At 41.4% G+C, this 23,151-nt stretch overlaps 2 protein-coding genes across 27 annotated transcripts in view; both read right to left on the bottom strand.

The window, feature by feature from the left end:
* CADPS2 (calcium dependent secretion activator 2) overlaps positions 1–23,151 on the bottom strand; it is a 495,227-nt gene that overhangs the window by 331,824 nt on the left and 140,252 nt on the right. For all 26 annotated transcript variants that reach the window (XM_049714516.1, XM_049714526.1, XM_049714529.1 and 23 more), the window contains exon 3: positions 891–1,223. In XM_049714516.1, coding sequence (XP_049570473.1) covers positions 891–1,223 — 333 coding nt within the window. The remainder of the gene's footprint in view (positions 1–890; positions 1,224–23,151) is intronic.
* Positions 20,273–22,202, bottom strand: RNF133 (ring finger protein 133). The gene has a single exon (XM_012531470.3). The coding sequence runs from the start codon at positions 21,821–21,823 to the stop codon at positions 20,696–20,698; it is 1,128 nt and encodes a 375-aa protein (XP_012386924.1). The 5' UTR covers positions 21,824–22,202; the 3' UTR covers positions 20,273–20,695.

Below are 23,151 nucleotides of genomic sequence, written 5' to 3'. Positions count from 1 at the left end.
TCCATTAATTAACTCTGTTAATTTATTCATTGGAAATGATTCACAAATTAGTAATGCAAAGTAAATGATACACATAGAATACAGAAATTGAGAAGTAGATTTGCAAAAAGATTTAAAATAAATGTAAACATATGTACATTATAGAAGTGTGACTCTTAATGAACACAGGAATTTTAAAATGCCAGAATTTTGGCAATTTAAATTGTATATTAGGGCACAGTTAAATAATTTATAGCTCTAAAATAAGCAAACAAAATACAACTAAGGGAGGAATACATTTAGACAAATCATAGGATCTAAAGATGAAAGACATGGAACAAACATGATATTATATTTAGTTTTTCATATGTATGATTAAAATAACAACTGAAGAGAAAATATATTATTTACTCTGTCACCTCTAAATTATGTAGTTTAGCAATCTTCTTCAATTCATTTCTATCTGGCTGGGTTAAAGAAAAAATTTTTGAAATTTCAGTCACTTCCATAAAACTCTGAAGATGAGTATCATACCTTTATGAAAAATTATTCTGCAGTGAGGAATACCTGTTTATTATAAATTGCCAAGCTTCTTCAGATAAGAGACGATTTTCACTTTACTACTCAGGGCATGCCCCATACACATATACCCAATAGGTATAAATCTGATGTCCTAAAATAGGGCACATGGAACAAATTACTTACTGAATAAAATGCACAGATATTCTTCTCCTATCGAATAATTCTTTCAAAGCTTCTTCCAAATGTCATTATTTGACATATTAAAATTCAATTTCACTCACCTTTTCAAACAAAGTGATTAGAGAAAGTAAAGTACATCTTCATAGGCTTGTAAAGACTCGGTGTTCATTCTGTGAGTCAGGGGAATAGGAAATATCATGATCACTTACCTGACATGCATTATAAAGAAGTTGGTGTTCTAGTTTTTTAATTCCCAAAATCTGCTGAAACATTTCATAGAGTTGTTCCTTGCTCAGAATAAGTTCAGAAACAGCGCTCAGGGCCATCCTGTTTTGCTGTTTACACAAGTCCTCTTCACCCCTGTAAATGGCATCATATTTGGCTATCCAGGAGCTCAGCACTGTCTCTTTGCTCAAGCCATCAATTTCTGGCAAACTCCGCACACGTTTTTCTATGTTTTTCTTAAACACCTCTCGGAAGTCATTAGCAGAACATCCTCCACTCTGAACCATTCTGGCCACTCGATCACTCTTCAGAAAAACCTGAAAACAAAACAAAAAGCAAAAGAAAACAAAAACCCACTTACAATTAGGCGTGGACACTAACACCAACTGCTTTTAGCAATCCAAGAGTCATGACACCAAACATTCACAACGGTTCAAATGTTTCATAATATGCACTAACTAATGACGAAATGGAGGCTCCGAATCATCTCTCTTAAAATGTTGAAATGTTTAGGAGAGAAAATAATGAGTCTTGAGGAACTTGTATGACCCAACCTTGACCTACACGTTCCCCACCTGAAGGTCATGGGGATCTCTACAACTGAAACCCTTAAGAGTCGACTGAAAAGGTAATTGGAGATATGAACCCAACTTCCCTATGTGTCCTTGGGAGCTCTGGTTAGTTCTTCAGCAAGGGGAAGGTCCCTTATTGTCTGAAAATCTGAAGGCCAGTAGCGTGGTTAAGTCTAGTATCCAAGTCAATACCCTCCGAGTATAACCGTTAATCAAAACTACTCCAGAGCTGGGGGGTACACCTGTCCCCACCCCTGACTTCACTACCTCCCCAACTTCTCACACACTTCTTGTAGCTGGGAAAAAATCGATGATGAAAAAGCAAACTCTAAAACTTTTAGCTGTCCGCTAATATCAAGTAAGAAATAAAGCACAAACAATGACAACCAGGGAGAGACACAGTTTTGAAATGGGTAGGAAGAGGTGGGTAATAAGTAATAAGGTCATACTGTGCAAGGGACATCAGACTTGGCCTCGAATCTCTCCTTTCTTCTAAGTCACAGACCCAAGTATCAACAAGTATCGGCCAAGATTCATGAAACATCTATTCTGTCATCAATATTCCTAAGAAGCCTCTAGGGGTCATATGAGACTGATTTGATTCCTGTTTTCTTCCTATAATAACAAAAACTCCTTCCAAAGAACCCGTAGGACTATTTAATGCAGCCCCCATGAGTTATATCCGTTGTTAAGGCTTATGGAACAAAAATTCGTGTCAGTCTTTTCCCTAAGAACTGACTCATGATACTGAGGTACTCCCAAATTATGACCCCACTAATTGCTCTAATGCTACTACCATGTCCGTCTGCATGTGGGCAAACAGCATGTGTGGTCTGTGCAAAGCAGCCTCATTTGTCCCAGCGACTGGCATCTCAGCTACCAGGTCCCAAACCTTCTCCCCACTTAATTTCTCCTCTTTTCAGACCATGCATACAAAATATTGTTTCCTATCTTTGCTCAATGGCCAGAGGGGATTCCTGACTCTTGAATATTTTGGTTAACTAACGTACTGAATTAGGAGTGGTGAATTTTACACTAGGCAAACATGCATGACACATAGACACAGCGCTTCCTCTCTTTTTACTAGCTGTGGCTTGATTACAGTCAAAAAGACTCTTATTTGTTATGTTTCTAAGCCAAAACTAATTCTTAAGCCCCAAGTATAAGAATAGTGTCTTTAATTTATTTAGATGAAGGAAAATAAAGTTTAGGTATTTAATATTTTATCTAAAAATGCCATTTAACTACCTCTAAACACACAGGGGTCTCTCCATCTTCTTTCTCATCCTCATCTAATTGCACTACTCTCGTTGGGCACTAGGCTTCAAGATAAATGTTATACGGACATAATTTTTCTCATTTCTGTTACAGCTGTATCTTGTTAAATGGGAACGTACGCAGGCTCAGGAGTCAGAGGGGGCGGACTGCGCCAGTTGTCAGTCCAGTGCTTTCCAGGGCTGTCTTCCTGTGGCCTTGCCACTGGTATAGTTTTAGAGGGTGCTGGAGGGACACTGGAGGAGGAAGGGCCCTGGTTCCCGGTTCTCTTCTTATACCCGGAGGCACGTGGCACCCACCCCCGGGGCAGCTTCTCTGCAGACCCCAAGGATGGCTTCGCAGGGCGCACCCACACTGGCAGATTCCCGGGCAGTTCTGCAGTGCAGCACTGCAGAAGGCAGGCTCCCGTGAATCCTGCCAGTGCGGCACTGCAGTGAACTTGTCTGCCATCTGGTAGGATACGCCACATCTTCTCCGGTGAGGTCTGGATCCCAGGCTTTTCCAGATTTGCTCCTTCCTTGGGCGCTCTGCTCCCTGTATCTGCTACTCCTATATTCTTTAGTCGCCCATCGTAGCCAACCCCTCATTGTTCATAACAAATTTTCCCTGATCGATTATCGTGTGGTTTCTGTCTCCAGATTGCACCGTGATACAGAAATACTGAAATGCTGCATGGGACACTATATCTAAGAGAAAATATTTGAAATTGAAACAGCTTTTAAAAATTTGGTATTTGTATAAAGCTGGAACGGCAAGATGTTTTTAAAGCACAACATAAATGCCTTACAATTGGCTTCAGAAAACCTTTTAATTGCTTGATATCTAATACTCTAAGTTAGGAGGCATTTCATTTTTTTCAACCTCTTCTGTCAGTGCTAAATTCTACCAAGTAACCCAACAGTGTTTTTGAAGCAAGGGCGCTGATGAACTTAGGTTTCTGGAGTCTTAATTTCCTCTGTAAAACAATACCTAAAGCCATACGAACTCAGTCCAATTGCATGTTATTTAATCAACATTTACTAAGTGGTAACAACATGTCAGGCATTCTGCTAAGTGTTGGGGACATAAAGACAAATGAGCCAAAGACCCTGCCCTCAAACAGCTCACACCACCTGAGAGAGACAGGATACACAGTGAAACAGAGGGCAGGAGCAATCATAGAGACCTATGCAAAGGTGGGGGGAAAGAAAAGGAAGTTACTAACTCTGTTATCTGGGGGACAAGGTTAGGGAGGAGAGGGGAACAGGACAAAGGACCCATGATTTGAATGACCTGTGGGGTGAGCAAGGGGAAAAAGGGAGAAGAAAATACATTTCAGGAAAATAAAAGGTAAAAAGCAAGAAGCATCAAATCGCATGACCTTTTGAAGGAAACATAAGAATTTTTATACTTCAGGAGCGTCAAATATAAGGGTGAATGGAACACAAGTTGTGCCAATCAGACCAACAGAGACCAGATGGCCAAATGCAGTGTGTGCCAAGCAAGGAATCTGAGCTCTGCCGGTGGGTCAGGAGTCGACGATGGCTAGGTAACCTGGGTGCTGAAATACTGAGAAGCAAGATTTAGACAAATAACTGGTAGCAGCATCAAGGGTAGATGACGACTGACCAGAACAGAGATTGGGATCAGTTATCTGGAGACCAGGTGAAAAGCAGTAAGGGCCTCATCTAGGGCAATTCATGGGCTAAAGAGAGAGAGGCAGAGGAGAGACAGCTGGGAGACAATCAACATATCCTGCTGAGTTACAGGATGTGTAAAGGCAGGGAAAATATGATTCACAGTTTTTACTGGGGTGTCTGGATTCCACTAGCTAAAAATAATTAAAGAATACAGGTGGAATGACGTGCGCGTGTGTGTTGCTTGTAAATGGTGGTGGGTATGTGGGGGGCATGGTCCTGGATTACTAGTTTAGTTTTGGTAGAGGTCAGCTTTGAAGACCAAGTATAGTAAAAACAGAGTGAGGAACAAAACTCCATGAAATACCTATATTTATAAAGCTGGCAGAAGAACTGGATCCAGGGGAGGCTGGTAGCGTCAGAAGCAGAAGGAAAAATATGACACATTCGTAATCAAGAGGGGAGACAGTCCTGAGAGAAAGAGAATCAAGTACCACAAGCGAAATCAGCAGAAATTTGATTGTCTCTACCACCATCTGGTCACCTTTGGCAGAGAAGATAGTAGAGTGGTAAAGAGTAGGAACTGATCTGCGGAAGGAGGAAAGGACAAGTTGTAATAAAGTTAAGACGGCAAATATTGGGTTGGCCCAAAAGTTCGTTTGGGTTTTTCCATAGACGTTGCATAAGATGTTGCGTAACGTCTTATGGAAAAACCCAAATGAATGGCCAACCCGATATAAACTGTTCTTCTAGAAAGCTTGGATGAAAAGGGAAATGAGAGGAAGGCAAAAAGCTGAACTGGGAAACGACATGTAGGCAACGAGGGAGACAGGTCAGGAAAGAGAGGCAGCTTATGGTGTGGATTACAGAAAATAGTGATGGTACGTCACTTCTGAGATTAGTATGTGGAAGCCTGCAGTGTACTCTCCCATCACATGCCCGGGGGGTGCAAGCTGCTGTGACACAAGGTACTGAAGCCCTCGGTCTAACAGCCCTCAATGAACTGAGGTCAGCCCAGAACCACGGGGAGTGGACTGGAAAGCAAATTCATGACTAACTGAGCCACGAGGGTGATCTCAGCAGACAGCTTGACTGCAACTTCAGAGACCCGGAGCAGAAACATCCAGCTAAGCCTCTCTCAGATTCCTAATCCTGAGAAATGCATGTTAGATCACATGCATTTACTGTTTTAAACTGCTATGTTTTGGAATAAATTGTTACACAGCAATAGATAATACATGGTTTACACTGTATTCTATCATATTCATGTCATATATCCACATGGTTTACGTTCTTACTTCACATGGGCGTCAGTACCATCATTTCCTCAGAGGAAGCCCCAGCCCTTCCCCCTATTCATCATCACACCCTTTTTTTTTTTTTTTTTTTTTTTGCTGTACGCAGGCCTCTCACTGTTGTGGCCTCTCCCGTTGCGGAGCACAGACTCCGGACGCACAGGATCAACGGCCATGGCTCACGGGCCCAGCCGCTCCGCGGCATGTGGGATCTTCCCGGACCAGGGCACGAACCCGTGTCCCCTGCATCGGCAGGTGGACTCTCAACCACTGCGCCACCAGGGAAGCCCCATCACATCCTTTCATCTTGCTCTGTTTTTCTTTTTAGCACACAGCACTACCACATATGTATTTACTGTAGGTCTGTCTCCCCAAAATACAAGAGCCACCAGAGCAGTGACTTTGTCTTGTTTTCTAGTGAACCCAGCGCCTAACACAGTGCCTGCCTATAGTAAGGGATCAATAAAGGTTTGTTGAAAAAAGTGATGACTATCTATAGACACTGAATCCTCTCAGGCTAAAGAAGAGAATTTAGACAGGCACCTGGATCACAGGCTTCCTCAAATACGGATGCCCATGGGAGAGGAACCAGGAGATGGACAAACACCAAAAAACTGCAAGTGTAATAAGTGGTAACAGTGAACAGGAATGCACTCCGGAAGGCAAAAGAGATTTCGTCTGAGGGAGGAAGAGCAATGATCTGAAAGCAGGAATGAGGAACAGCCCTCCTGGCCCTAGATGTGGAGGAGAAAGGAAGGCCTACCATCATCAGAAGGCTGTTCCTCCCTGTGTCCTCGCTAAGGTTCCATCCCAACCATCGTTAGGTCTGAGGGGCTCCACTTTGCACGTGTTCCCAATCCCAACACCATCACAAAGGGTGATCCACCAACCCCTCCTAATCTCACTTCAGCTTCAGATTTGCATCTCCAATACCACCCATCAGCTCTCCTGACACGTCCCACTGACACCCTAAACTTAACAAATTTCAGACGGGATTCATGACTGGTCCCATTATTTGCTCGACCCCCTGCTTACCTGCTTCAATGAGTATCAAAACCTATTTCCCTCCTGGAGAGACCTGGAAACCATTCTCAACTCCACCATCTCCTCCATGTTTATTTCCCAACATACAACTTGTCCCTAAACCTTGCTGGTCCTGCTCACCCTGGAATTCCTCTGAAATCCTTGCGCACTTCTTCACACCCCACAGAAGCCATTCCTGCCCCTCACTGTGACTCAGCTGGCTAAGAACAACAGCCTCTTAAGTGGTCTTCCTGCCTTAGAAATTTCCCTGATAGCCACTCTACTCTCATTTTCCCCAACTTATCCTCTTCACTGGTATCTATCTTTTTTTTTTAATCTGGCCGTTTAAATTCTTCTCCAGCTTAAAAATTCTTTGCTGACTTTCCACCAAAAGTCATCAGCAAGGCCTCTGAGGCCCTACACTTCAACTAGCTCCAAACTACCTATCACTCTGGGTTCATCACAAATCTCTCTCTCTCTCTCAATCTCCATGCCCCGCCCTCCACCATCCTTCCTTCAAAAACTTCACGCTGTCCATCTCACCACCACCAACTTACCTCCTACCAACTATTCAGATCCCTGCTCAGTCGACCCTCAGTGATTCCCCGAATCACCTTGAATCGGCCATATCCTATGTTGTTTGTATGCAATCCTAGCACCCTTTCTTTTTCCTTTAAAGTCACTTTGTAACTGTAATACTTAACTGCAAATTCTATTACCGTCTTACTTTTTACTCACTAGACAGTATGCTCCATGAAGCCAAAGATTGTTTCATTCACCACTGTATCTCCCCCTCCATGCAACTGCATAATTTAAACAATTAACCAGTATGGTTTACTGAGTTTCAGTTACTTGCTTACAGAAGAAAGTATAGGACATGAACCTTGCCCATATGAACGGGAGAGGGAAAGATATCTCAGAGGGAAGGAGGCACGATGAGTGATGCCACAGAGAACTAGTTTTGTGAGAAAAATAAGATGTTTTTTGTCTAAAAACATAATACTGTCTAATTCTCCATCTGTGCTGTTCTTGCAGAGATGACAGTTTTTAATTTTTCAGATGTTATCAGTTATGAAACTGTAACCATGATGGATTTAGTCTCATTAGATATCAACTGTCTTAATCCTGTGTCCTTTCATAAGACCAGTTAGCAAGTTAAAGGCGGGTAAAGTGTGACCACGTGCAAAGGCTAGTCCTAGATGCCGCTCTCCAAGCCAAGCGTGCACATACGCCAGCTTTCTGCTCTAGGCCCCAGGATCCTCAGTGAACTTCTGTCCGGAGAACACATAACAGGGGGCCATCCTGGTGCAGAAGCGGCCACGGGAACTTAGTATATCAACACACCCACCAATGAGCAGATATTCTGTCTCCCTAGAGCTCTTCATATATTATCTCCTTTCATCCTCATCATCACCCTGTCCCTTTCTCCATTATCATTCTCTTTTACAGATGAAGTGGTCAGGCTGAGAAGTGACTAGCCCAAGATCACAAAGTTACTGGGAGAACAGAGACTGAATCCCTGCCTCTGGAACCCAGAAGCAACATTTCTTTATTCTCCTTACGCACTCTTCCACCCCACCATACCCCATTCCTACCACGGGTTCACCCCTGCACACCGTGTATTTTGCTGGGTGCTGGCCAACACATGTGGAATTACCCATCAGTGACCTCCCTGTGAAAAAGCCACTGAATATACAACCAACTGAATACACACCTGGCGTGGCAGGGTGAGGGTGGGGAGTTACGATCCGGACATCAGAAAAATAATACACCACACACGCTACCTTTCTCCACATTTTACTGGGATTTAACTTGTACGTGGGCCCTCTGAGAACCACCAACTGCCACCCTTCCCATTCACCTGCTCAGCTTAGAGACCAAAGAAGTTACTGAAGAGCTTAAAGTCATGGTGAACTGATAACACAATTGAGATGTGGTGACTGCAACGAGCAGCTGTGTCTGCAAAGGGTGAGTCTGCTCAGCTGTCCAAATAAAACCTCAAATGCACTTTTCTACAAAAGTACTTATTGTTCACATACTGCTTTTGATCTGAAACATGCATTGCTTCTTTGACTCAAAAGGATTGTATACGATGAGAAAAACATTATCTGCTTGCCAAATCACTGTGGTCATCTATGACATGGTTCCCGGGAAGGCCGCCAAGGTGTGTTCAGCCAGGAAAACGCCGAGAAAGTACAAGAGCCCCACTTCAAAGAGACGCCTTTTTCTCCTGAATAATGACAAATAAAATACTGGCTAATGATTCGAATACTCTATGCGGCCCATGGAGAAACAGTTTCTTAAACTGTTTTTCAGGTGTTATCAATTCATGATCAATTTTTTTGTAACAATGATGAATTTGATTTTACTAGATATCAAATAATTCCCAGTTTACCGGCATAAATACCAGTATTTCCTATTGTTCACGTCTCACGCCTAAAGCCAGTCAATGGCTTATATTCCCTGTTGGCACCCTGTTGTGCCAGTCTCTTCACCCATCCAAGTCCCCCTCAACCTACCTTTCCAGCCTTCTCTTCCACTGCTCCTGAGAACATATTTTCTCTTCCGATAAGGGGAACCGCTTGTTTAGCCTTTGACATTCTCTACAAGCTTCCTCCCCCTTACCGTACCTTATCCACTTGTTCCATAAATATTTAGCAAAACATATTCCCTGCTGGGCAATGTGCTCAGTGCTGGGGATTTACTGGTGAGCAAAATGACATGGGTTTGCTGCCTTCACAGAACTTATAGTGGAAGAAACAAACTACACGAACTAAAATGACTGCAGCCTGATGTATACTACTGAGCATTTCTGGCACCGTAAGAGTCTGTAGCAAGACTTTGAATCTATCTGAGGAGGTCAATGGAGGCATGAAGACCAAGAGGAATCAGTTGGAAAACGAGGGGAGACCAAGGGACCATGGGGTAGGGTGGGACACGGCTGGTCTCAGCGGGCTTCAGTAAAGGGAATGAGGCTATAGTGGTGTGAGAAGAGATTGGAGAGAAGGGACAGTCTTTATAAGCCTTGGAAAGGTATCTGGTCTTTATCCCCAGAGCAGGGAATGCCACCCAAATATTTGTCAGAGAGTCACATGATCAAGACTGCATTTTGAAAACAGCTAAAATTTACTCTAGGGGCTTTATTTATATTAACCCTCAAACACATAAGGTAGGTGTTAGCATCTGTTTTAAAGGTAAGAAACAAAAGCATAGAGAGGTAAAGACACTTGTCCGAGGTCACACAGCCAGATTGCAGAGGAGTGAAAATCTAAGCCCAGACCATGCAATCAAGTGTGGTGACTGATCAACTCGTGGCTCATTAAACTGAGTGGGACAGAGCAAGGAGCCGGGAGAATGCAGAGAATGAGGAGGCCGAATGCACTCCTGTTATCCTCTGCTCCTTTGTGACACTTTCCCCAGCTTATGCCAGGTCTTCATCCTGTGCCTTCTTAGCACTTCCCATCCTCTCTGAAGGTATGAAATATACCTGTCCTCAAGCAAGCAAGTCCTGTACAGCATCACTGTATCTCTCCCCTGCTTAGACTATGAACTGCATTAGAACTGCACCTTTAAAGCCTCTGCAGGGTCTGGTATCATTGGATATTCAAATTTTACAGAAAATAATGAGGTTCTTATAGTCGTAATGGATTTTGGAAAGTTATTAAATCCGAAAGGGGGGGGTAGTTTTGACCAGTGTGGAATGAGGTTTTCACTGATTCAATGTAAAGAAATGAACATAAAGATTACAAAGTAATTCTAATAAAGCTAAATTTCCTCCATATTTTAACAGTAGAAAGCGTATGTGCAAGTCACTTCTATGTAATACAATGTTATTAACAGTAGATTGTGGGTTAGTTTTTTTGTTGTAGTGGTTAATGATCTTTCTTGGCAAAAAACTAAGAGGCTATATTTGACATTGGTGTTTTTTTTTTTTAAATCCATGAATTCCCAAGGTTTATAAACCACTGATTTAACCAATCCCATTCCCTTTTCAAATGTTAAGAAATCATACCTTAAAACTGATAGCAATCTTTAAAAAAAAAACATATGATATGTGTTTAGACCTTTGTGATATGTCTAGACCTTTATGTGTAAACTAGGAAGCAGGTGCTCACAAAAGACCCCGCCTTATAACTTACCTAAATCCCTTATATCAACTCTAAAGCCCTTAAAGCAAACCTAAACCCCCTAAACTACCAAAGGCTTCTCGCATTATCTGCGGGTAGGAATTGAGGCGAGTTTACATCCAAATGAACGTAAATGTGATTTGAGAAGTATAAAACTATTTTTATGGAAAAAAGAATACACATGCTCTTCCCATCATCAATATTACAAGGTTTTTATAAAGCTTTTTTCTTCTAATACTAGCTAATAGCAGATCCTTTAGTCTTCCTTTATAGATATCTTCCAACTCAATGATTAGCTTAAATCTCCCTAAGCCGATGGCAAACTCTCCTTAACCCTGTAACTACAGAGCCAGAAACTGAAGAATTTACCAAACCACTCACTCCGAGCACAAATCTTAACAGAGAAGCAGGATCACTGAGCACTGGCCAGGCTTCCAATCTGCACAGACTGAAAGTCTTAACGGGAAAAAAAGATCATGTTCACAGTGGAAAAGGGAGCATGATAAATGTAAATTTGTGAAGTCAATTTCTGTATGCATACATAAAGTGAAAGAAGGCATCACCCCCTCCTAATCAATCCCCTCACCCTTCCCCTATTTCATTCGATGTTTCATGGTATTATAGAAAATTTTAGAAAACTCTACAAGTTCCTGGGTTGGGCTGCCTTGTTCTGCCTCTTCTATGAAGAGGTTTTTTGTTTGTTTGTTTGTTTTTGGGGGGGGGGCGCAGTTTGTCCTCATTATAATGATACAGAAAGTAAATTTTTTAAATGTATATTACATTTACAGTCTTATACTATCTAATGTTCAGTAAATCCCTAAAATCATTTATCTTTATTGTATGGAAGAAAATGTGCTGTTTACACGTTTACAATATTCCAACCCCGGTTGTGTAATGCTGTTCACCTCACCCTCACGTCTGCTGCACTGCTCTCCTCTCGACGAGGAAAGAATGTACCAAAACCTGGAAGGAAATCAGACCTGAGTGGTTTGCTCCTGATAAGCCAAGAGCCTTCAAGGTGTGACACAAGCTGAGAGACTCAACTGTTCTCGAGCAGTTTTGCCACTCGTGGAACAGGAATTATATCCCTTTTTTCAAACAGTTTTTTTGAGTATTATATGACATAATACAGTAAAATAAGCTTTTCATCAGTTATGCGAAGTGTGATCCGTGGACCAATGCCACGGATTGTAACCTGTCCCCCGACAAGTACAGAGAGTATGTCTGTAGAAACTTGCAGTGATGTGACACTGCCATGACATCCTGATACATGATTTTGTACCAGTATTTTGCTATGAAAATGTCCAAACATACAGAAAAGCTGAAAAAAGTTTGTAGTGGTTTGAAAATCACTGACTTAACTGATCCTATTCCTTCCTTTATCAAATGTGAAGAAATCATTAAGTTAAAACCCACAGCAAACGATCTCTTCTGTTCCGACATTGACCTTCAACCTAGATTCCACGAATAACATTTTACTCAAGTTTTTCTTTCACATAACTATCCGTCCCCTCCATCAGTCCAAATTATTTTCACTATACATTTCAGAATTAGTGAAATGCATGATCTTGTGTTTTTACAAAATAATCCACAATGGATTGAAAATAATACAGGTCCTTTGCTGCAGATACATCATCTCAAAATTTTTTTTTTTTTTTGAGAAGATGGATGATGTCCTAATGTTGACACAGAAATTGGGAGCAGATATTTCTAAAAACCAAATTATATTTTCCACAACACTATCAGCCTACCAGAGAATGAGCTACTGTCCTTTCAGATGGAAGGTTTATAAAACATGCATCTTGAGGATTGCGAGGGGTTTGCTCCGGATAAGCCAAGAGCCTACAAGCAGACAAAGTTCCAAAATGAAAAAAGAATTTCTGGAAAGTCAATCAATCTTAAAAGCAAACATTCTGTTAAGTCAGAGAAAAATAAACCCCAAACCTTCTGAACTACATTTCCCTGGCTTATAATGACTCTCACTAAATATCTGTTGAACGATACCTTGTAGTTATTTGTTTTTCCACCAGATGGCAACTATGGGTGGAATAACAATGATTTTAATCTCCACATGTGATTTTCAGGATTGTGCAAGACTTCAAAGGTATAAATCCAGTCACCCTTCCAGAGCTTGAATTCCCTCACCACTGCTGCTGCCACCACCATCAAAACGACATCCAAACCACCAAACTCCTCTAGGGAAGAGAAACTCTCGGCACTCGGAGGCAATGGCCTGTCTATGGGCAGGACCCACTACCTGAAAGTTCTTTGTTTCCAAGGGGCAACGCTCTCCCTGTAGCTGTCACTCTCTTACCTACTTGTAACCCCTGCAAGAGAAAAGACAATCTAAATTCTCCCCAGGCCATTCTTCAGGTGTTCAAGTCAGCTAACGCTGTCTTCAACCTTCCAGGTTAAACACTCCTCAGATGACAGGGCGCCCTCACCAACGTGAGGGCTCTCCTGGCACATGGCCCAGTTTTTCTCTGTGTTCCAGCACAGGGCCCTCGCTCCTTTCAGGCCTTTGTCCAGCTGTTCATCTTCTTGACAAAGCCTTCTCTATTTAAAACTGCAACTCTGCCTCTGACAAGTTCCCATCCTGTATTGTTTTTCTACACAGCACTTATAACTATTCAATAAATTAAATTTTTTTAATATAATTTATTTCCACTAGAAAGTAGAAAGTAAGCTCCATGAGGGCATTGGGTTTATTCACCCCTGTATTTCCAGGGCAAACCAATATTTAATGAATGAACGCATGAAATGATTCATCAATGAATTTGCCACATAAGTAAATTCTCACCATTAATGTGAAGAAAAGGACAGCAATTCTAGTTACAGAAGCAACGCTACTATTAATGCAGTAGGAAAGGCCACACACCTTAAGATGGCCTGCTTAGATGCTCGATGGTCCTCCTCTTGTACTTACTTTCAGCTACAATGTTAAAGATAGTAAACTGAGTCTCCCTCCAGTGTTTGTGAAGCTGGTTTTACGGATCCAAACCGAGGAATTTACATAATTCTTTTTTTTTTTTTTTGCGGTACGCAGGCCTCTCACTGTGGTGGCCTCTCCCGTTGCGGAGCACAGGCTCCAGACGCGCAGGCTCAGCGGCCATGGCTCACGGGCCCAGCTGCTCCGCGGTATGTGGGATCTTCCCAGACCGGGGCACGAACCCGTGTCCCCTGCATCAGCAGGCGGGCTCTCAACCACGGCGCCACCAGGGAAGCCCCTACATGATTCTTTTTTTGAATTTCATCTACAGCCCACCATTTTAGTATGTTATTTTCAGACCTTTAGTGAACAGGTGGTATTAAACACTATCCTTTGCCAGCGCGGACTGCTCAGTCCAGTGCATGGATTGCCCTAAGCTGTTTCTGCTTCTCAGGTTTTTTTCTATCCTTATGCTTTGAAATTCATAAACCGTCTAAAATCTATTCATCTCCTCACAACTCCCTTGGCAATGTGATAATGGTGGCAGAGAAACCAGAACCGGGAGAGAAAAGGGGCAAGCATTAATGCACAAGCCATGCATAACAGAGCAGCTGGATACCTGAAATATGCCTAAATGTGTCTCTAGAAAACTTAACAGCAACTGTTATTTGTGTCATGGTTTAAAATTCACACTTATTTTCATTTACGCTATTTCTGATGACAACCGTATGATGCATCCTTCTGTGAAAATGAACTGACCCTCTGCGACAGAAGAGGTTCTTCAACTGGAAGGTCCATCAGAATCAGCTAGAAGACCTGTTAAAACAGACTCTTGGGTCCTCCAGAGTTCCTGACTTCACAGGTCTGCAGTGGGGTCTAAGAATGTGCAGTTCCAACAAGACCAGGTGATGCTGATGCTGCCGGTCTGAGGACCACTGTTCCGAGATGCTCTGCCCTGGGGCAAGGATATGAATGTGCAGGCCATCTGATGTAAAGGCTTGGTGTTCTTTTCAATAGGCAACTGTGCTTCCTAGGCCTGAACTTTTAAAACAAACTGCTATTATTAAGAGAATTATAAAAATTACTTTTTGCCCCTTTCCAACTTCAGAGGAAAGGAAGGCTCTATAAAACCCCTCTGACTGAAGTTTTTACACAAGAGAACTACCAATTCCAGAATCAGTACCTCCTAAATGGAAGTATCCTTTCCTAGAGCCTGACTGTCCTTCTTCCCTCACTCAGACACACCCTCCCCACACCCTCCCCTGCCCACACTCCTCTTTCCTAATTATTTATTTTGAGATCTCAGGAGTTACTGCTTTAACCATCCTGCTGCTAGCACTTTCAACACCTCTAGCTGGGATTTTTCTTCCAAGGCCTCATCCTTGAAGTCCTCAACACGAGACTTACCTAAACACTTTCTCCTTTACTTAAAAAGTAGCTTTCCAAGCTACCTGCAGTGTAGTGGTTAAGACCAGGAGCTGTGGAACCAGACCAAGTTCAAATACAGGCTTTGCCACATACTGGCTGTTTAACTTTGGGCAAGTTACTTAGCCTGGCTCTCAGTTTCCTCATCTAAAGAATGGGGGTACTAATAACATCTACCTCAGAGTTGCTGTTAGGACTAAGTGGCTTTCTACTGTTAAGTGCATATAACAGGTATACTGCAGCTGTTAAGTGCATATAACGGGTATACTGCAGCTGTTATTTTTCACAGCCACCTCATTGCCACCTTCACAATCATCAGCTTCACTCAGGCTGCTACACATTTGAGAGAAAAAGTCATACAACTTTGTAATTGGAGATACGGGTCCAAAATAGTAACATTAAATTTCACATAATGGTAAATTACAATTAATGTGAATTGTCTTGTTAATAAATTACAACAACTATGTACTGCCTTTTGCTATACTGTTCCAAGTATCTCATTTAATTAGCACAGACCTATACTTTCAGCTATGTAATGAACAGCACCTATAAGTTCTTTGGGTTCCTCAAATCCAGCATACTAAAAATTTGAACTCACCTTCCACCCTAAACTTGCTTCATCTAACTATTTTCTACCTCAATGAATGACACCATCACCTCCTACTGGCCCAGGTCAGAAACCAAGGAGTCATCCTTGACTCTTTTTCTCAACTCCTTCTGACCCATACCCTTCTCTTCTGTATCCACTATGTGTTGCTAAACTGAAGATGAAAGCTACAGGTATAGGCAAGTTTTCAAACCACTGTGACTGTGGTCAGTAAGAAATGAAGTAGAAAATTCCTATCAGAAAATGAGATCAAAGAACATTACCCTGGACATGACCCACCTTCTATTCATCTCACCCAATTCACCCGTCACTGTTTTCGTTCATATTTTCATCTTATCAACGCCTGGATTATTGCAACTACCCGCAAAATTCCCGGTCTTCATTTTCCTAAACCAAAATTCTACATTACACTTAAAACTTCTTTAAAAAACACTGTTATTCACTGTTCCCTCCAGGAGCATGCCCTCTGTCCCAATCCAGTAGTTCCATTTCAAATGTTATTTTCTTATTTAAGCATTCCTTGCCTTTCCAGTTGAAATCCACTCCTTCATACTCCCAGAAGCCTTTAACAATTCCTCTCCATGAAATGTAACCCTTTATAACTTGACATTTAGATTTTTACCTGTATTTTTCAGGAAAGTAAAAACCAGTAAAGCTGAAGGAATCAGAGGATAAAACTAGAACTTGACTAACATAAAGACTCTTTGGAAGAGCCCTATGGCAGTGGTTCTCAATCTTGTCTGCACATTGGAAACACCTGGATACCAGGTACCTGGGCCCCACCCCAGAGGTCTTGGGTACAGCAAGGGCACTGAGCATTTTCAAATCCCTTCACGTGATTCTGACATGCAGCCAACGCTGAGAAGTACTGCTCTATGGGGAATATAAAAAGGAGTTGAGATTAATAAAGGATTCTTAAATAGCAGTAAAGATCTGGTGGAAATCAGTAGAGATGACTCAGGGTAGGCAAATGGTACTGCAGAAAAAAAGTCTGGAAGTCAAGGAATTCAGTAGCACTTCGTAGACAGAGTAGGACTAAAATGGCTTACAACTGGCTGTAGGCTGAAGTTGGAGAAGATGAGATGGGCTTGGAAAGGATGGTTAAGGGAAACTAGGCTTGGAATGAGAACAAAGAGCAAGTGGTGGAAATGAGGTCAAGTGAATTCAGAGAAGGAATTCTGAAAAAGGCGCCGTAAGTTGGGAGGTGTTCAAAGACGACAGAACTTCTGGGGCAGCAACGAATGTTTCAGATGTAGGGAAGTTTCCAAATCAGGGTTACCCTGCTTATCAACAGTGATGAGGAAAATTCCTATCAGCAGCTGAAGTCAAAGAACGCATATCTTGGAGGTCTGACGAAGATGACAGCATAGTTGCAGAGAGAGGTGTTATAAGCTGTGGTGTAGTTATTAAAAAAAGGGATGTTTTTTGGAGAGATTGTGATGGAATAACTCTAACACCTGTGCCCAGGGACCAGCTCATCTCTCCAACTTAAAGTACATTACCCACCCCCCCCAAAAAAAAGTTCTTACAGTTTAGAAAACCAGGTATGTATCTTAAGATATTTCTGTCTCAGTAATTGTAATAATCCTTATTTTTCATTACTAAGCACTAAACATTTTTTAAAATGAAGTACAAAACCAAATAAATTCTAAAAAAACAAAACAAAAAACCCCAGTGCTCACAGTAAATGATGGAGTGGGAACATGGAGTTGCCATTAAATGGACTCCTTCGCAGTTTCAACGTGTGAAGGCTTCCTCTGTACTTCAATGCATCTTCAAATTCTGATCCTTTCTCCCACTTGATTCCTGCATGCTGCTTCAAAAACCAGTGAGTTTTGCAGAAGGAGAAAACACTTTAACTGTATATACGAAGCTTAAATACCATCAGAAATGCCAGACCCTGGCTCACTAAATCCTTTGAAATACATTATTGTAAATATTATGGCTGACCAACATCTCTACAGGACAACTGCGTTACAACAATTCTATAGCAAGAGACAGGAATACGATCAGTGTAGTGTCACATAATACGAGGAACTATACAGGTAACTTCACCTATGGCATCGCCCAATCAGTGGTCAAGTGCTTTAGAATCATTTTCACTTCAGTAGATAGTAAATCCAATTTATCCCAGTTATAAGGAAAAAAGTTTAATTTCTATAAGGAGTATCAAACCCCTACCTAGTGAGGTGAGCAGGGGGAATCAATTACCAGAGAAATGCAAAAATATATGCAAAGGAGAAATGCAAGGGAAATCCATTATGACACTGGTATTGGGGGCAAAATAATTCATATTATAGCCCCATGCCATTATGGCAAAATACATTTGCATCACTAGGTACAAGAGAAAATGGTGTAGCCCACAAAATAGGTAAAAATCTATTACAATGAATAATACCTAACATTTGACATAGCAGTGCTATTTCCAGGTTCTAGTTATTAAACCCAGAGTGAAAGCGGTTTATTGATCTGTTTACAGCATTCTAAAGACAAGGATTAAAACTGCTGTTTTGTTCTGACATAAGAAACAGCTATGGAAAGAATTTAGTCCACTGCCTGCTACATGGTAGGCACTCAGCAATGACAGTTCCCAAGTTCACTGATGTGAGCTTTCCTTCCCCATTTCAAACACAGATTCTAACTACCCTTTAAAGAACATCTGTTGAAAATTCTCAAATCAAGACCACAAGCACACTGTGTTCAATGTTTGATGTTCACATTAACAAGAGACATTACATGCGAATTTCTTACACATGAGGGTTAAGTCAGGTCTAAGATTGACAATGATGAACAAAGTGGAAGAAAAGGAGGGAAAGAAAAGGAGAAAGCAACGAGAGTGCAGAGGAAGGCTGGAAAGAACAATGTTGGTGTCAGTGTGAAGAGCAAATAAATTCCTCAAGTGTTGGGTCTATCACGGAACATGTACCCCACATGAATCTGCTGAAATTACACAGAACTATAATAACCTGAGAACCCTGGGCTTGGGGACTGCCAGCATTACCAGATGCATTCATTTCCACTGCTCCGATGATTCCAGCAGGTAACCGGAGAAAGTCAGTCTAGCCACCCCTATAAGCTGCCAGCCCCTCGTGGCAGAGATGCCAACAGCGGCCAGTCTGAGAATGACAGCTTATTCTGGCTTGGGAATCCTACCAGATGTGGCTCCCATGGGGTCCTCCGTGTCCTGTCTCTTCAGTGTGATCTGTGGACCTTCAGGAAAGGACTCTACTCTGAAGATAAACTCAGAAAGACACATGAAACAGTGTTCCTGCTAAACCCTTCAGCAGCCTTGGTGCTACGCAAGTCCTTCAAAGAGCAGCTCTTGGGATTAATTTCATCAAAACACCTCTCCACGGTTGGGTATTAAAAAAAAAACCCTGTATCTACCAAGCAAGGCATCACCCCCATCTGGCCGTCTGCCTAGTTTGTGCTGTGTCTCAGTTCTCCCTGGCCTTCGAGGAATGTCCTTCCTCCTTTAAACAGTCTTCTCTGGCACTGCAGTTAGAATCAACTACTGCCCTCCTGCCAGTCTCTGGATTCCAGTATCGTTAGCACCGAGCAACTCATGAAATTCCTCTTAATAAAGCTCTCTCTAGGGTTGCACAAGAAATCAAATCCTTGTGTCAGCCCTGGAGAGTTCAAAGCCCTTTGTTAAAATTACACATGCTAAATTGTAATACTGAGTTCTGGGCTAAAAATTGTAATTTTCTATATTTTCCAAAGCGATTTGGGATGAAAATTTTCAGGATTATGTTCCCATTATTTTGTATGACTGGGATAAAACTGTCCAGTTTTTCAGATTAACACATAATAGTTACATTATTTAAAAGATAATAATTATTCATTTACTCAAATATTTGAGGGTCCGGCACTGTGCTGCATCCTGAGAATACAGTGAACAAAACAAACAATCCCAATATGTCATAATAACTTCTACATTGTGGTACTTATCTACAAAATAATATGACATAATTAAAGTGCCTTATTTAATTGCTAGGGAGTAGGGTGGGACACATGGGAAATAAATACACAATTACTAAATATAGGAATTCTTCACTTAAGTCTTTCTATACATTATGAACATGTAACAATTATGATAAGCAATACTGGGCACTGAAATCGCTCCTATTCACTTAAGGAGTGCTAGTATTTTATTAAAATTTCTATCATTATATATACGCAGATCACATAAGATGTACTCATGGCTGAACAGAACTATTTGTCAAAATACTAAAATTCTATACAACAAAATTTTCATGCCAAGAATGAAGAAAACACAGCACAATGACCTCAAAATTAGTATACTGTACTATAAATATCAAAAGACACATTTTATTCTTCCTAGTATATAAAAGGTAATTTATGTTTTTCAAACTTCATCGATAGTTTCTGTAATATAAGGAATGTGTAAATATGTTAATTTTCTTACCAAAATAAAGCCATATATATATATATATATATATATATACACACACACACACACACACAAATTTAGGGAATAAAGTTTGTCCTTGGTTGGGAATTCCCTGACGGTCCAGAGGTTAAGACCTGGCACCTTTCACTGCGGGGGGCCTGGGTTCGATCCCTGGTCGGGGAGCTAAGATCCCATAAGCTGCATGTTGTGGCCAAAAAAATAAAAAGCAAAGTTCGTCCTTGGTCATGTGCATACAGAAATAAACATATATACTCACAGGAGTAACACACACTGACAAAAAGTTACATTTAGTAAAGGTGAAAAACGGGGAAAAAAAATCCTGCTAGTACTTTTCTTCTGTCTCTGAGACTGGACAAAGCATGTAGAAAACTACCGAAGTAACAAAAAAAAAAGACACAGAAACCACACTTCAGACAAACTGCTTGTTAGTACTTAGGACCTGATTTCACAGACAGGTTTAATCCACTTCCTCAAAGGCCATGCTGTCAAGGTGGACGATGAACGTTTGCTGCTACTGAATTAGACGGGCCATCGTTCTGAGAAGTAGGGCACTCCTCCACGTGTGTCCCTTTATTTGACCTTCCCGCAGGAGGAAGTTCATTACTTGTGCCCTCTTCATGAGGTGACAGGATACCAGGCAATTCATTCAACATTAGAACTTGCACAGATTCTGTTCCATCTTCAACATCCACCTGAATCCCCAAAGCTTTAAGAATGTCACATTTGCACATGGGGCATGTCCCACGGGCTAGAATCCAGGGGTCAATGCAGTTCTTGTGGAAAAAATGTTTACAAGTCAGAATACGAACTGTATCATTAGGCTTATAGAGTTCAAAGCAAACTACACAGCTATCTCCATTTGGACTTACTTCCTTGTCCCCCTCTTTAAGTACCCGAAGTTGAAGCTGGCCACATGCTTTCTTGAGATCACTTGTTAACCGCTGCCATCTCCTGTTCTGAATCCTTGCTACCCAAAGTCTTTGAATATGATAAAAGATGAAATACACTAGCGGAGCGGTTGTGACAATCACAAAAGAGACAAAATAGTGATTCATCCAGATGATGTGTTTTCTTCCCACCTCAATCATGACTGTAACGTGAACTCCCTTCTGAATTAAATGCAAAATCTCCATGCCTTTCAAGTTACCAATCATCACCACGACGATGTCTTTAAACGCCTGATGAGACATGGGAAAAACCCGATTGCCAGTTCCTAGGAAGTTATAGATGATCACTCCGCTGGCTCCCTTCTCCACGGCCACCTTGATCTTCTGTGTGAAGGTACAGCCTCCCCGTTCAACAAGTGCGAGCCATGTCTCCGAGTTCTTCGATGTGCTGAAACTGGTACCGGGGGCACATGCGTTTTGCGTTTTTCCCTCTGGAGGCACGATAACTCCCGCCACTCTCTTGAGAGCAGAGCTTCTTCCAAACACTCCAGTCTCCCCCAACTCTGACAACATGCGATTCCCAACGTGAAATGATATGTTCGTGTATGCAGTCCAAACAGCTCTGGCTCTGCAACAGTGCTGGCTAAGCAGCCAAAGGAAACTGAATTTCATGAGCCAGGAAGAGGCAGTGCTGTTTCTCTGAGTGCCAATCTTGAGTAGATGCATCTCTCTCTTACTGCCTGAAGGACTAACCCAACAAAAAGATGTGGCTTCCACATCTGCTGACAATCAACATAAAATATTAAAGTGAAAAAAACCTTCTGGGTGAAAACAAGTTCCACTGTCTTCCAGCATGTTTTTGTAAGAAAGATGTCTTATGAGTTTCAGATGTTTTTTTGAGAGAAAGAGAAAAACTTTAGATTGAAAAAAAAAATCCCAGTCTCACTACTGTAACTCTACATACTGCTTACTGTTGGGTGGCATGATTATGACATAAAAGACAACACGGCCAATTAGGTAAGAGCTTAGAGCATGCTGTACCTTTATTGGCTTGACTGTTTCAAATGTTGTTATGGGTAATTTCAGTGTTGTTACAGGATGGATTCAATCCTTGAGCTACTACATGTAATGTTACCTGGTATCACGTTAAACTAAAGAATATTAAAAATTGTATAATGCAACGCGTTTTAAAACCTGAAAGCATATGCAAGAAAGACCATACGATTAACACTCTCCTTCACAATCAGTGAAGTAAGTATCTGTAACAAAATGGCAAGTTTCAAAACCATGAATGAGAGTTAAAAATTAGCACTATGACCAGATATGGGATAAAAGTGGTAAGTAACACTGTTTTTAACTCACATTTGGTCACAGTGCAAATTTATCTATCATGTAAATTTTTGAACTGAATTTATTTAATAAAGCTTGCTCAGAAATTTGTTGGACAGGTTTGGTTTTGATTTAACTTTTAAAAGCAGGGCATCCCGTTAAACTACTTCAGCCTCACTACCCTCACTCTTACATTGATTATACCTAGGGATGACAGCAGTAAAGACAAAAAAGCCTAATCTCATTTCTCTGCAGACCTTGGGTCTGCAGAGACATCTGTTAGTAATCTCACAATATTTTGAGGGAAGAGGAGGACGGGTACAGCGGAAAAGATTAAATAGAGCAATATTAGTTTAGCACAATTTACTTTGATCCAAAATGTAGCTATAGATTTTAAAAAGAAAAACTTCAAGGTCCTCACTTAAATTTAACCACTGACAGCAGTGACTGTTAAAGGTCATAGATGCTTTTAACAAAATGTTTGCCAAAATCGACAAACATCGTTGGTGGAAGACCCCGCATACACTGTCAGTTCTGCCTATATGCTGCTACACTTCGGCCAATGGCACAACATGACTTCAAAGCCAAAGAATGACATGTGAACTAACAAATATGGGCAGTCACTGGCACTGCCATACGCTTTCTCAGGGGTATCTCTCAGTGGTTCTCATTCACCAGCTAGGAAACCAAAGCCAAGGATTTTGACCTTGGACATAAATGTCTCT

This window comes from Orcinus orca, chromosome 9, assembly GCF_937001465.1.
Source record: "Orcinus orca chromosome 9, mOrcOrc1.1, whole genome shotgun sequence".
NCBI classification, from domain to species: Eukaryota; Metazoa; Chordata; class Mammalia; order Artiodactyla; family Delphinidae; genus Orcinus; species Orcinus orca.
This window is presented reverse-complemented; position numbering and strand designations above follow the sequence as displayed.